The sequence below is a fragment of the Coregonus clupeaformis genome, chromosome 31, assembly GCF_020615455.1.
Source record: "Coregonus clupeaformis isolate EN_2021a chromosome 31, ASM2061545v1, whole genome shotgun sequence".
In the NCBI taxonomy this organism is placed as follows: domain Eukaryota; kingdom Metazoa; phylum Chordata; class Actinopteri; order Salmoniformes; family Salmonidae; genus Coregonus; species Coregonus clupeaformis.
The window spans coordinates 24,935,279-24,948,906 of record NC_059222.1 but is presented as its reverse complement, the minus strand read 5'-3'; the positions used below and the strand labels follow the sequence as shown (position 1 = coordinate 24,948,906).

General features: G+C 42.3%; 2 protein-coding genes across 3 annotated transcripts in view; one reads left to right on the top strand and one right to left on the bottom strand.

Annotated features, from left to right (window-relative positions):
* The first annotated feature begins 2,265 nt into the window (after nt 1–2,265).
* LOC121547301 (neurogenic differentiation factor 6-B-like) lies at nt 2,266–3,509 on the top strand. Its single transcript, XM_041858490.1, has one exon. The coding sequence runs from the start codon at nt 2,729–2,731 to the stop codon at nt 3,389–3,391; it is 663 nt and encodes a 220-aa protein (XP_041714424.1). The 5' UTR covers nt 2,266–2,728; the 3' UTR covers nt 3,392–3,509.
* Nucleotides 3,510–3,675: 166 nt separating this feature from the next.
* Nucleotides 3,676–13,628, bottom strand: part of LOC121547299 (wings apart-like protein homolog) — a 62,392-nt gene continuing 52,439 nt past the window's right edge. For both annotated transcript variants that reach the window (XM_041858488.1, XM_041858489.1), the window contains exons 14-20: nt 11,247–11,425; nt 10,585–10,700; nt 9,835–9,999; nt 9,442–9,661; nt 7,870–7,958; nt 6,179–6,274; nt 3,676–5,941 (exon numbers count right to left, since the gene is read on the bottom strand). In XM_041858488.1, coding sequence (XP_041714422.1) covers nt 5,876–5,941; nt 6,179–6,274; nt 7,870–7,958; nt 9,442–9,661; nt 9,835–9,999; nt 10,585–10,700; nt 11,247–11,425 — 931 coding nt within the window. In that variant the 3' untranslated portion in view covers nt 3,676–5,875. The remainder of the gene's footprint in view (nt 5,942–6,178; nt 6,275–7,869; nt 7,959–9,441; nt 9,662–9,834; nt 10,000–10,584; nt 10,701–11,246; nt 11,426–13,628) is intronic.

Below are 13,628 nucleotides of genomic sequence, written 5' to 3'. Positions count from 1 at the left end.
TTTACAACATTTTGACCCTTTACAAATGATCAGGTAATAGCCTGGCTAGTTTATATTTTATAAAGGTGTCATATAACCAATGTTCCTTCTAAACTGGGCGCGTGCGCGGCCGTGCACTTCCTCCAGGACTGCCACCCAGAAGAAATATCATGCCATGCAGAGACGCAAGATATTGAATTTCACTGAGTTCGCCCCATTAGTTTGCACTATCAACGTTTTTCTGTCATCGAATCAACATTATAACAGCCCCTTTTCAATGCAACAAAACAAAACAAATCTAACTTTGCAAGACTGACTCTTTGATTTTGTTGTAGGCAGAGCCAGAGCGCAACGGAGTAGAATTCAATAGGCGGGGGTAGACCACGAGCGAGTGAATGCGCTTTTCAGATCAGATCAGAGCGCAGAGCCGCGCGTGTGCATATTTGTTGATATTCTTTGCTATTTAGCGAGTTATTAGCCCGGTTATAGATACGTATAGGTCAGCAATGGGGAGTTACTGCTTCCTACAAGAGCACAAAACGTGTATGCTACATTTCAAGCTGTCTTTGAAAAGCCAGTCAGGTAAAAATATTATGTCTTAATTAAAGGGGCAGTGTTGTGTTTTGAGACAGGCTTGAATGTGTAAATAAGCCAATAGGCAGAGGGGTAGCCTACATTGTCTAATTGTCTGTATGGTAATAATAATTAATTTTTATTTTGTAAAGTGGTTTCTTGCATCATACAACACAATACAATGCAGTTTACAGTCATCTACTTGGCCCATGGTGTTACAGACCAAGTAAAAAAGCATTAATTAATGTCAAGCCCTTCATAATGTGAAAACGTTTTTAAAAGTCTAATGCAATGTATTGAACACCACATATAGGCTACTGTAGGCTATATCATAGAAATCAAAAGCTATTTCCATGTGAAATGTTATGGGATTTGCACCATTAGTTTTGTTGGTAGGCCTAGTTAAGCTCAAATAGCCACAATAGCCTATTGGCTACTGTCTAAAACTGTATGGGTACAGCCTCAGTGTTCACTGTAAAGGAGCGCAGGAAGTTGCACAAAATTCTCATAAATGTCAAGTTTCCGCTCACAAGACCTAAAATTTGCTCAGTGCCTCAAAAAATCAGAGAGAACATTGCATATAACCTCTCCTGCAGACAGCAATGACCATGGGTCCTGTTTCCTCTGCTGTTATTAACTAAGTTTATCTCCAATAGGCCTAGATGAATGCCCCTTTTATCTTCTCCCAGTAAAATACTAATTAGGCTGAAGATTAGGCTAATTTGTGAAAATGAAACAAATAAGTTTTAAGAATATAGTTATGTTTTACTTATTATTTGCTAAAAGCAGTGGTTTATTAGTCTGATCTTCCGTGAATAATCAAATCATCATCACAAAATAATTTTTCTGACTCTTGATCTGTCTTAATCCAATAGGCATACGCATTTCCTCAAGTGAATTGTTTGTTTTGGCCTATTAAAATTCACATTTTAGGATTAAATCGAATAGAGTTTGATAATTTACAGTTCAATAATTTGTTCATTAGAATGCCCTTGTTTCATTAGGCCTACTTAACTCGATGCGCCGCCCAACTTCATGACTTCTAACAAGCGTGTGCCTCTCGTTTCAACTTGGCTCGTGCGTACGGTTTGCGTCTTTTGTCGTTGATGGCAAACACTGAAAATATATATATTTTTGCCCGTTTTACCCTCCACCTTTAATCCCGTCAGTGAAATTTGGTGTCATTTCTTCTTGTCTTGCTCTGACAGGCATGCATGCACCCCAATTTACCCTCGTCACAGGGGGCTCTAATCTACCCATCCGGCGGGGTTTGATCGCAGGCCCGTGTCCTCGGTTCAATGAGACGCTTCATTAATTTTAATATGCGGAGTGTGCCAACAACTGTCAGGACCTCCTAGGCCTATACCCAACCTCACCACGTGTTCCTGGAGCTCTCCAACTATCCAACTCTTAGACCACTCTACAATATGTATGTAGCCTATTATTCGTTATTTACTGGTTTTTGGAGAAGCGGTGGTAAGAAAAGCGTGGGTTACCGCAGTTCTAATGTGCGCGGAGAAAACAGGGGTCACATTTCTTTAGTGGACACCACTAAACTAATTAGTTTAAGCACTGCTGTTAATGTAGCTTTTTAGATACATTTATTTATAATTATTTGACCCAAGGTTTTCCTCTCTTTTGTGAGCGTGAGGCTAGACCCTTGATTTCAAATATCAGGACTACAAATCACTTTGTGAAGATATAAAGTTATTGTATTTGTAGTCAGGATATCTCATAAAGGCCTATATTATTTCATACAATTTATAATTTTCCATGGTTGCAATTATCAAAAAGGTATTTTTTGACTGTTATTTTATAGCAGAAATAATAAGACATTAGCCTAAATCTTAATAAAATAATGAATAGACAACGAGCTCTAAAAGTGGCCTGATCGCACTCTTCCCCAGAGCCAAGCCCCATACCCCCAGTGATCACTCAGATGAACCTAATCCACTTTTGATGAACTTGGTTAATAGACTTCCTGCTGACATTATCAAAGGGATCCAACTCTATTCATTGTCATTACGTGCACACGACCCTCGCCACGCCCATAGCATCCTCACAAGCTTTGGCGTTTGTCAATAAATTCTCCCCTCACACCCAAACTTTTTTAAGGGACGGGTCTAGAAGTTCAGTTACACATCTGCACCGTTGAATCTATACCCTATTCAGGACAATGTCACGCCGCAAAAGTCTGTTTGTGCCATTTATCTCCAGAGACGCAGACACTGGTGCTGATTTGAAAGTGCAAGCGAATCGTATAGACGGTCCACATGGAGCTCTTGTGCAGACCAGTTGGATAGAAGAGAGGGCAGAGCGCAGGGGCAAGTGTGACCCGTACGCTATTGTGGAGCTCAGATTGCCAGGGCTCAGATACATCGAGCAGGACCCGAGCACCGTCGATAGAGCGCAAAGGCGGCGGCGTATGGCTGCAAACTCCCGCGAGAGGAGGAGGATGCTCGGGCTCAATGTCGCCTTCGACCGCCTCAGGAGCGTCATCCCCAACCTAGAGAGCGAAAAGAAGCTGTCCAAGTCCGAGACTCTTCAGATGGCGCAGATATACATCTCGACGCTCAGCGAGTTGTTGCAAGACAGGCCCTGCGGCACGGAATTCAGCACCACTGAACTTGAGAGCACGGAGCAAGTGCGCACGGCCCCAACGGGCAGGCCAACAATGAACTATACAGCAGAACACTCAACGGTTGAACTAACTGGGCCAGGCACATACGATACGACGTGTAGAGACAGTGGAAACGAGATGCGCGCGCCCTGCGAAGACCAGAAGACAGAGTTTAGAGGGTTTATGAACCTGTGGGAGAGAACTAGTGGCACAAAATAAGACTGGTTTTATTTGTTTGTGCTTTGTAATGGTTTATATTTTCCATACAAAACATGTTGATTCGTGTTTGAAACCTTATGTAGATTATCTGGCTCAAGTAAAAACTAATTTTTCAACATTTTGGCATCAATAGGACTTTTTTTCCCCTCAAAGTTTAGGCTACTTTTGCATGTCTGAAAGTTATAGGGGCAGTTTATGCTGCATAAAAGAGCAATATATTATTCCAAAACATGACAGAAAGTACAGGTGTACAAAAGTACACAAAAAGTATCAGACACAGTAGATTTACTGAAAGTAGCAATTTTTATTCAAATTAAAATTATATACAAGTAACCAAAGACATTCTTGAAATTGGTACAAAGATCATGTTCCTGCATTTGGCTTTTTACACCTTTTTAAATCTGTCTTTCAAATAACACAACTGAAAATGCTGTATAAAATAAAAATAGGATTGGATTCAGAAAAGTAGTCTACCATTTCTAATTTCCAATAGGCAATATTTACAAAAGTATTTACATTGTTCCATTCATTTCCAGATTTGTGAATAAAGCTCTTGTAAACTGTAAAGTGTTAATTAAGCTTAAAAAACAACAACTAATGGTGTGGCTCATGACTATAGCATACATCAGATTGAAATACAAGAGGCTTAACAGCTTAGAAAGTATTGATGAGGGTGTGTGCATGAAGATGGCTTAAGCTTTAATGTTTGCACGGCTGTGGGTGTGTGTGTGTGTGTGTGTCTTATAACAGCAAAGAGAAACGAAAACAAAACATGTAAATATACAAAGGGGAATAAATGCAACTTTAGAAAATAAAATGGGGAAACTTTGCATCTCCAATTCTGTACATTTTAGCTCCAAACAGCCCACAGCCACAGCACCCACCAACCTCTCAGCATCCAAGCTGGGATATTACAGTTTTATAGGAGAAAACTATGGTAAACAGCATAGGACCGATTCATTAGCTGACGTCATGCAGCCGATAGCAGTCCCAACCAAGCCTAAATTAAACAAAACTGAGAACACTGGCTATGAAACAGGTTATATAATGGGCATCACATTATGAAACTCAGAACGGAGTGAGTATGGCTATAGCAACTGCTAAACTGAGAGGCTCAGTTCATGAACAATAGCGCTCTTATCAATTCAAGTGCTTAATTTCAAAAGTTTGAAAAGCTAAAAATACTGCAGTCTTTTAGTCCAGTTGATTTCTTATTGAGAAAAGCTTAAAGGAATTGAAGCATTGCAGAGGGGCAGAATATAACAATACCAGACTGGTTTGTATTTCTTCAGAAACAGAAAACCAACACTGTAAAGTGTTCTACAGCCTTTAACAGCTAGGTGAAGCAGTGTGGTCATTCAGACCCAACAGTCTCTCCAGCACAAATGAAAGACAAACATCCATACTTTCCTGTTGGCCATAACCAATAATGATAGGGGGAAGCATAGACTAAATTATGTAGTTCTCTCACGTTAGTGAAAACTACAGATGTGGACCATTTCAGGTCTGTTATTGAATAACTACAATCTCCGATAGTATTGACTTGGACAGAGGTGAGGTGCTCACCAAACCAGCAATTATTTATTATCCTCACCACTCCATGTACTTTTAAACGGAAATAAACTCTATTCGTTCATTTCTAAACCTTTTACACCCTCCACTCAACGACAGAGGTTTTTAGAACGCACACACACAAAAAAAGAGGACATTCGTGAAGGCAATAAAAGCGCTTCAGTGCAGTGGGGCTATTGGGCTCTGGGGGTTTTCAGCATTTCAAAGCGGGCTGAGAGCTTGAGCTTTTGCTTTGCGTTCTTATTCCAGTTGTGTGGGTCACTGCTGAAAGCTTTCTATGGATTCAGAGGGGGGGAATTCAGGCACACAGGCACTTTGATGACAATCGGAAATAAACAAAGGAGGGAGGCAGGGAGAGAGCCATCTTTTACAGCAGGCAGAAAACAAAACCCAATACAATGGAGGATGTGGCAGATGTAGTAAGAAGGCAGCATATCGATTTGGGATACAAGGAGTTTTTATATAAATGTACAACCTGAATAGCACAAATTGGGGATATCAAATAAAGAAAAAAGGTGCCCCCAAAAAAAATCCACATTTAATGAATATCAATCTGAGTCAAATCATAAATTACAATTTCGTGAGGGAACAGAAAACAATGTTTGGAACACAGAACGTCTAGAATATAACGGAATGTTATTCTTATTTTATTTGCTCCGATTTCTCAGGTTATACCAAAAAGACGTCATAATAGGAGAGGTGGAATGCTGAAACAGTGCTTCAGGCCTCACGTGTCTGAGGGGAGGCCATCCCAGTATGTATAGTGAACGTGGTGTTGACGATGATGAAGATGGGTGGTCGTTATTAGCAGGCTGTGTGTGTCTGGAGTTGGGTCCACACAACTGTCCTGGTCTCTGTGTGAGGCGAGCGGTCAGCTCCCAGTGTGGTCCCGCCCCACAAAGCCGGGCCTCTCTAACAGTGCTCCAGATAGTCAATGACCCGAGAGATGGACTTCTGCCCTGCGGTGCCCACATCACACTGTGGAGAGAGGGAGGATGAGAGGGAGGGAGGGAAAGAGCGAGAGAGCAAAGGTCAGTTACCACACAAACACTCTCCACACAACATCCCTATTCAGATATAAGGCTACAGGGACCAGACAGGGATATTATTCATTAGCCCGTACAAACTCAATGACAGAAAGAGGCCACCACAATAAAGACCTTTAAGCAGACATTTGTAGGCAGACATTTTATATTTTAATGTGCGAGAACTTACTGTAAGATTCATGAAATTGAGGAACTTCTTGAGCATTTCTGTCATTATTGAGAAATCTCCTTTGGGCAGGTTCTCTCTCACAATAGTCACATTCATCTGAAAGAGAAGACAATGAATCAACACAGAATCCTTTGTTAGTTCTACTCACATTTCCAATCTCTGATGAAATAAACCACAACAGGCAGATGCATAATGTTATGTCAGATAACAGTAATTCTAGTGATAAACGAATTCCCATATCATCTCAGAGGGAAAACAAACCATCACTGTAACCGTAACCATCAAAACAAAGGTTGGTCGTGTGCAGTAGATTACATGCTGGGTGTCAACAAATGGTGGTGATCCATGTAGAATTGTCGGGTAAAATAAAATGATTGCCAATCTTCTGTGTTCAGAGGCGCTAGGACGGCCGGTCCACTGCTTTTAAGTACACTCTGCCGTCCATTGCTCTGGTGTTTCCTCTTAAAAGCAGTATTCAGGCAAGTTTAGGCTAAAACTTCCAAATTCATTTAATTGGAATGTATCCAGTCCTATAGTGAAGTGAAACAGTTTTTGGTTTTATTTTCAAGGAGTGGGGCATCTTACTCCCCACATATTTTTTTGTTTTATTGGAGAGGACAGAGAGTTAAGGTAGAAGAGAGTGCTACAAGAGCAATGAGCCGGATTCGAATCCATGCTGGAAGCGTTCTGCATGTTATAGGCAGCTGCTTAGACCGCTAGACCAGCCAGGCCACAACCATTTTGTTTTAAAGACAAAACAGAAGTCTGAGGTGTGACCTTGCGAGTTAAAACACAGAGCCCTGTGTAGATTAAAGCTACAGTCTGGGATCGGTACAGGTTTATCAGAGAGAGAGATAATGACCGTGGCACATCAATCACAACCTAACGGCCCATTGGGAGAGACTGTGAGAGAGTCCATTACTAGAGATGCACTAAGCTCTCAAGGCATCATTGAATCGCTAATAACATCTTCAAAAGAGAAAAGGCCATTAAAGCGGGAATAAAAATCAACTCAGCTTTTATTTTCCTCTCGACAGTCGGCCGTGAAACTTTTAAGACCGCAATTCTGAAGGAAAACATTGACGGTCCCTGAGAGGCTTTAAAATGACGGATGTTTACTACCGATGTTCGAATGAGGCGTCGCTGGCGAGTCTATTTGTCTTAATGACGATGTGGGTATTTGAAGTTTACGTTGGGCACATTGGAAAAGAACAGCATATTCAGAAACATATACATAATGGGTGACCTCAGCACTAGCCAAGTGCATCTGTACACAATGGATTGTTTAGCCTTACCTACCTCTAGATAAGAGCGTCTGCTAAATGACCAAAATGTAACGTAAAATGTAGCCTAAAATCTGTGTCTAGTGAACAATCCCAAACTAGGTCCATGTCGCCCATTATGTAATGTGGCCTTGTCCCATTGCTTCAACATGAAGGCCTAAATAAGTTCAGGGTTAGACAGTGTTATGTCGAGGAGGGATCAATGACAGAACTGTTATTACAGACAACTTTTCATTGCATCTTTTATTCATATTTTATTGCCTTCAGTTTTTTAAATATTATTTTTATCTGCTTCATTTGAATGACTTACTGAAAAATGCATTCCATTTTTAAATGCACTTGATATAAAGTTAGATTTGATTATATAGAGAAGCCATGGTGCTTAGTGTGTCAGGAGTGTGGCCTTACCGGACTCCCCTGGCAGAGACAGCCCAGTAGCAGTGCAGTGTAGGAGGCCACGATGCTGTCCTCCATGTGCTTCCCAGCATGCTGAAGAGCTGCAGGGGGACAAATGAGAAAGTGTGAGTGGCCAATATTATTACAAAAAACAATTCAGCAATGCCTAATTTATAATCCAACCATGGATTCTACTCAATCTCTTTTCAGAGTTATCTAATTTCAGTATGGGTCTATTACAGTTGAAGTGGGAAGTTTACATACACCTTAGCCAAATACATTTAAACTCAGTTTTTCACAATTCCTGACATTTAATCCTAGTAAAAATGTCCTGTCTTAGGTCAGTTAGGATCACCACTTTATTTTAAGAATGTGAAATGTCAGAATAATAGTAGAGAGAATGATTTATTTAAGCTTTTATTTATTTCATCACATTCCCAGTGGGTCAGAAGTTTACATACACTCAATTAGTATTTGGTAGCATTGCCTTTAAATTGTTTAACTTGGGTCAAACGTTTTGGGTAGCCTTCCACAAGTTTCCCACAATAAATTGGGTGAATTCTGGCCCATTCCTCCTGACAGAGCTGGTGTAACTGAGTCAGGTTTGTAGGCCTCCTTATTTGCACACGCTTTTTCAGTTCTGCCCACAAATGTTCTACAGGATTGAGGTCAGGGCTTTGTGATGGCCACTCCAATACCTTGACTTTGTTGTTCTTAAGCCATTTTGCCACAACTTTGGAAGTATGCTTTGGGTCATTGTCCATTTGGAAGACCCATTTGCGACCAAGCTTTAACTTCCTGACTGATATCTTGAGATGTTGCTTCAATATATCCACATAATTTTCCTTCCTCATGATGCCATCTATTTTGTGAAGTGCACCAGTCCCTCCTGCAGCAAATCACCCCCACAGCATGATGCTGCCACCCCCGCGCTTCACGGTTGGGATGGTGTTCTTCGGCTTGCAAGGGACCCCCCCCCTCCCCCCTCCCTAGGAGACAGAACGCGTCTCCTTCCTGAGCGGTATGACGGCTGAGTGGTCCCAAGGTGTTTATACTTGCGTACTATTGTTTGTACAGATGAACGTGGTACCTTCAGGCGTTTGGAAATTGCTCCCAAGAATGAACCAGACTTGTGGAGGTCTACCATTTTTTTTCTGAGGTCTTCGCTGATTTCTTTTGATTTTCCCATGATGTCAAGCAAAGATGCAATGAGTTTGAAGGTAGGCCTTGAAATACATCCACAGGTACACCTCAAATTGATGTCAATTAGCCTATCAGAAGCTTCTAAAGCCATGACATCATTTTCTGTAATTTTCCAAGCTGTTTAAAGGAACAGTCAACTTAGTGTATGTAAACTTCTGACCCACTGGAATTGTGATACAGTGAATTATAAGTGAAATAATATGTCTGTAAACAATTGTTGGAAAAATTACTTGTCATGCACAAAGTAGAATTTTTGGAGTGGTTTAAAAACAAGTTTTAATGACTCCAACCTAAGTGTATGTAAACTTCTGACTTCAACTGTGTATTAGGCTTGGTTAGTTAGTTAACTTTGTTCTTTTATTTAACAAGGTAGGTCATCACCTTTGGTAAGGTCTAGCTCCTCGTTTTCCTCCTCCTTCTTGGCCTTCTCCTTCTCGCTGATGGCGTTGGTGTTGTTGTTCTCCGAGGCCACCCATTGGATCTCGCCACCAGACTCCTGCCACTCGCCGCTCTGGTCCAGCTTGGGTTTGGGCACGTCGTTGATGAAGTCATCCGTCTCCGCCTCCGCCGCTATGGCCGCTTGCTCCCGCTGGAGGAAGAGCTGAGGACACAAACGCATACGGTCAGAAAGGTTTACACTTTCATGTAATCCGTTCATCCATATCTATGCCTATGAGATCGCATAATGCTCACTGAAGTGTACGAGGTCTCTATACAACCTGACCTATGAACACACACACCTTTCACACACATCACATCTGCTTTCTAACCCACCTGCACCAGGGCAGCGATGGCGGTGAGCGATCCTTCCGTCTTGAGCTCCTCTTTGTCAGCCACCAGGACAGAGTTGAAGGGAGCTCCTCCGTCCATCTCCATCTCCACCAGACAGTGGCAGTTCCTGGCACTGTACTCCACCAGGTTGATCAGCAGACCCAGACCCTGCATGGAGAACCATCACACTTGAGACATACACAGACTTATATATATATATACACACACATACACACCTAGAGTACCATCATCAAGACCCAGACCCTGCAGACACAGGTTGCGTCCCAAATGACACCCTATTCCCTATAATTGGCCCAGATCAAAAGTAGTGCACTTTAAAGGGAATAGGGTGCCATTTGGGACACAGCGACAATTACGCCTCAAAACGGACACACACACACTCCAATATAGTCCCCTACACTTAGAACCTCATCTATCAACTAGGTCGAGCTGAAACATATTTGAGTAAGTTCCTTACAGAGGAATGTTAATGATGCCTGACAAAGAGTGGTTAAGATGCACACGTAATAGAACTGGGGACAAAAATAACAAGAAAAATCATAAAGCGTCTCAGATTGAGTGTTGATCTAGGATCAGTTTTAACTTCCAGATCACAATGAATACAATTACATGGACAGGAAAGACCTGATCCTAGATCTCCTACTCTGAGACGCTTTATAAATATGGGCCCTGGAAAACCATCTAACCAAAGCCATGGCTACAATGTGATACTTGGTTAATGATGATGCCCACCAGTACTCGGATGTCGAACCTCCTCTCCTGATGAAGGTACTGTGGGACCCGGAGCACACAGTTCAACGCTGTCATGATCATGTCCTCCTGCTCGCCTGTCTTCGTGCTTCCCCACTCTACACACACACGGGGGGTAGAACATAGGGCTGTGACCATACCAGTATCGCAATATTTTCTCCACGGCAAAAATGAAGTAAACCAAACATGGTCCTTTAAAAACCTGTTGTATGTAAAATAGTGTGTGCTATAGCTTGGAAAATAAATACATGTGAATCCGGATGACAACATAATGATGTTTGTTTCCAACATTAGGGCTGTTTTCTTAAAGAAGTTCAATCCGCTTTGTTATGTTTCCTTGCCAAGCTGCTAACAAGTATGGCGATACTGGTATCGTAAAACAAAGTTACTACGGGGCCTCATCAACAGTTATGTGCGTAACACATTTTTTGGAAGCTGAATGTCTTTAGGGGTCATCTTAAAGCACTTCTATGAACGAGCGGTGAGTGCTGCCAAGTGCACAAGATAGTGTAGGTATGCACATTTTCTCAATACCCATAATTTATGACCACCGCAGTGGCATTGGCCCTGTCTGGTCATTCTATGTCCAGATAATACTGTGTGAGACCCCTTTTGGACACAGTGTGTGTGTGTGCGCCTCTCACCATTGTCGTGGGTGAGGTTGAGCAGCACGCCGATGATGGCCCTCATGCAATCCTCCACGGCCTTACCCACATTGCTGTGGCTGGCATATGGCAGGGCGGTGCCCGCCGAGCACAGGGCACTGTTCACCCCAGTCTCCCGGCTGTAGCGCTGGATCATCTCCTCGCAGTGCCACAGGGCCCTGTCAACAACAACACAACACACAGGCAATGGGTTAGCAATGGGTTAGCACGTCCTCATGCAGCCGAAGTCTATGCCCCTTTGTCGGTGATTGGTCAACAGTAAGGATTCTTCAATTAGGTGTTTGTTGTCATTCAACGAGAGACTAATTGTTTTCAGAAACATATTTCACTTGAGAAATACTGCACCAAACATCTTCGATACAAAATTGCGCGACTAAGATCACTCAAAATTAATGACATATTTCTTATCTTCGATCAATTCTGACAATTTTAAGGCTATGGTGTCTCAAGATGGCCAAAGTACTATTGCAGCTTTTTTCAGGTGAAGGTCTTTTAAGGGCGTATGCGCGCACACTCGATCGGTTCGCTTAGCCGACACCTTTATTAATTAGTTTATGTATCAAAGCAAGCACAACATCAGTATGGAACTAGAGGTACTTGGCTATGTAGCTCATTTCCATATATGGTCCCTTATGCCAATGTCTATTCAAGCTTGATAGATTCTGATTTCGGCATTGAACTTTTAGCCTGCTGATGTTGTGCTGGGAGAGAATAGTCTTCATATTTCATGGGAGGATTGTTTGATTGACAAAGACTGGACTGAAAGTGTATGGAAGCGGGCTCTGGAGGGACTTCACACAGAATTAAAAACACTACCACAACAGAGTGCGTCTGGAAAATAAGCTTTAAAAAACGTCAAAAAAAGGGCAACGTTTCTTCCTATGAGATTGTTGTATTATTCAGAAAACGCGATCGTACAAGGAAATGAAAAACAGGCACGCAAAAGATACAAAAGCAATAATACGTGTTTCTCTTCACATATAGACATAGCCCTACACCATTAGTCAGACAGCATCCCGTCAATACATTTGAAAAAGGCAGTGTGCTGCGGGAGAGAACAGAGCGTGAATTTAACCTATAACAAAAGGTTAGCAACAGCCGCGCACGCCGGCAGCATGGCTAACCAGAAGCAAAACAGCTTCATGCAAAATAGCAAAATAATGAGATTAGAGATAATGGGGGTCATTTATTATTAAGGCAGAGAGGAGAGCGGAGGAAGAGTTCATTCATTAGAGTAAGGGAGGGGGGGGCTGTTAATGAGGGCATCTGAGCTGCTGTGTGGCTCGACCCCTCTGATTTCTCCCCCCGTAATTGAATTAGCGCGGCCGGGATGAATGCGGCTAGTGAAGCCACTGTGTGAAATGTGAGAGCGGGTCTTTGTTGACCCAGTCGGAGAGGCCTCCTGGCTGGGGGTGCAAGAGCAGTTCACCAAGGGTGAGGCAGGGGTTAGGAACCAGAGCAGGGCGGTCAGGGTCCCGGCTGCAGTCAACGCACCCTGCCTGGGACGGGGCTAATTCAGTTAAAGACGGAAGAGTTTAAACAGATAAGTGGCTGTGGTGGGACGAGGGTGGTGGGGGACTGGGACATTTGGGGGGTGGCTGACCCTTACAAGGGGAGAGAAATGGGGGTATTGATGGAGGGCTGATAGGTCAGGCAGAGGCACAGAAGTGGCAGAGTTTGCTTTACAGAGGGGCACACGGACAGGGCGAGGGGGGATGCTGTCATTGACATAGTGTTCAAATGTGGAAACAAAACAAAACAGAGCCCTGATGAAAATTGACGTTTCCCCATGTTTCCCATAGAGCTCCATACAGAAAACTTTGTGCATGAATTATCCTTGTGATATAATGTGTCAGTGAGGAGTCAAGTGCATTTCAATCAATCTAAAGGCAAAGAAGAGAAGATCTATGTGAATTCTTGGATTTTTGTTTTTTTGGGTCGCCTAAGTCCAAAAATTGGGATGGAAGTAAGCTGTGTAAACTTAAACGACTAAAGACATATGAAGTATATAGAAAAGATAATGGAACTATATATTTTTGTATAATATCATCTTTAAGAACTAACAATCACCAACAATGAATTCAGCAATACAGTGGGGAAAAAAAGTCAATTGTGCAAGTTCCACTTAAAAAGATGAGAGAGGCCTGTACTTTTCATCATAGGTACACGTCAACCATGACAGACAAATTGAGAAAAATAAATCCAGAAAATCACATTGTAGGATTTTTAATGAATTTATTTGCAAATTATGGTGGAAAATAAGTATTTGGTCACCTACAAACAAGCAAGATTTCTGGCTCTCACAGACCTGTAACTTCTTTAAGAGGCTCCTCTGTCCTCCACCCGTTACCAGTATTAATG

Bases quoted from the DNA above. Each gene is read 5' to 3' on its own strand.
- LOC121547301 (XM_041858490.1), top strand. From the start codon at position 2,729: ATGTCACGCCGCAAAAGTCTGTTTGTGCCATTTATCTCCAGAGACGCA.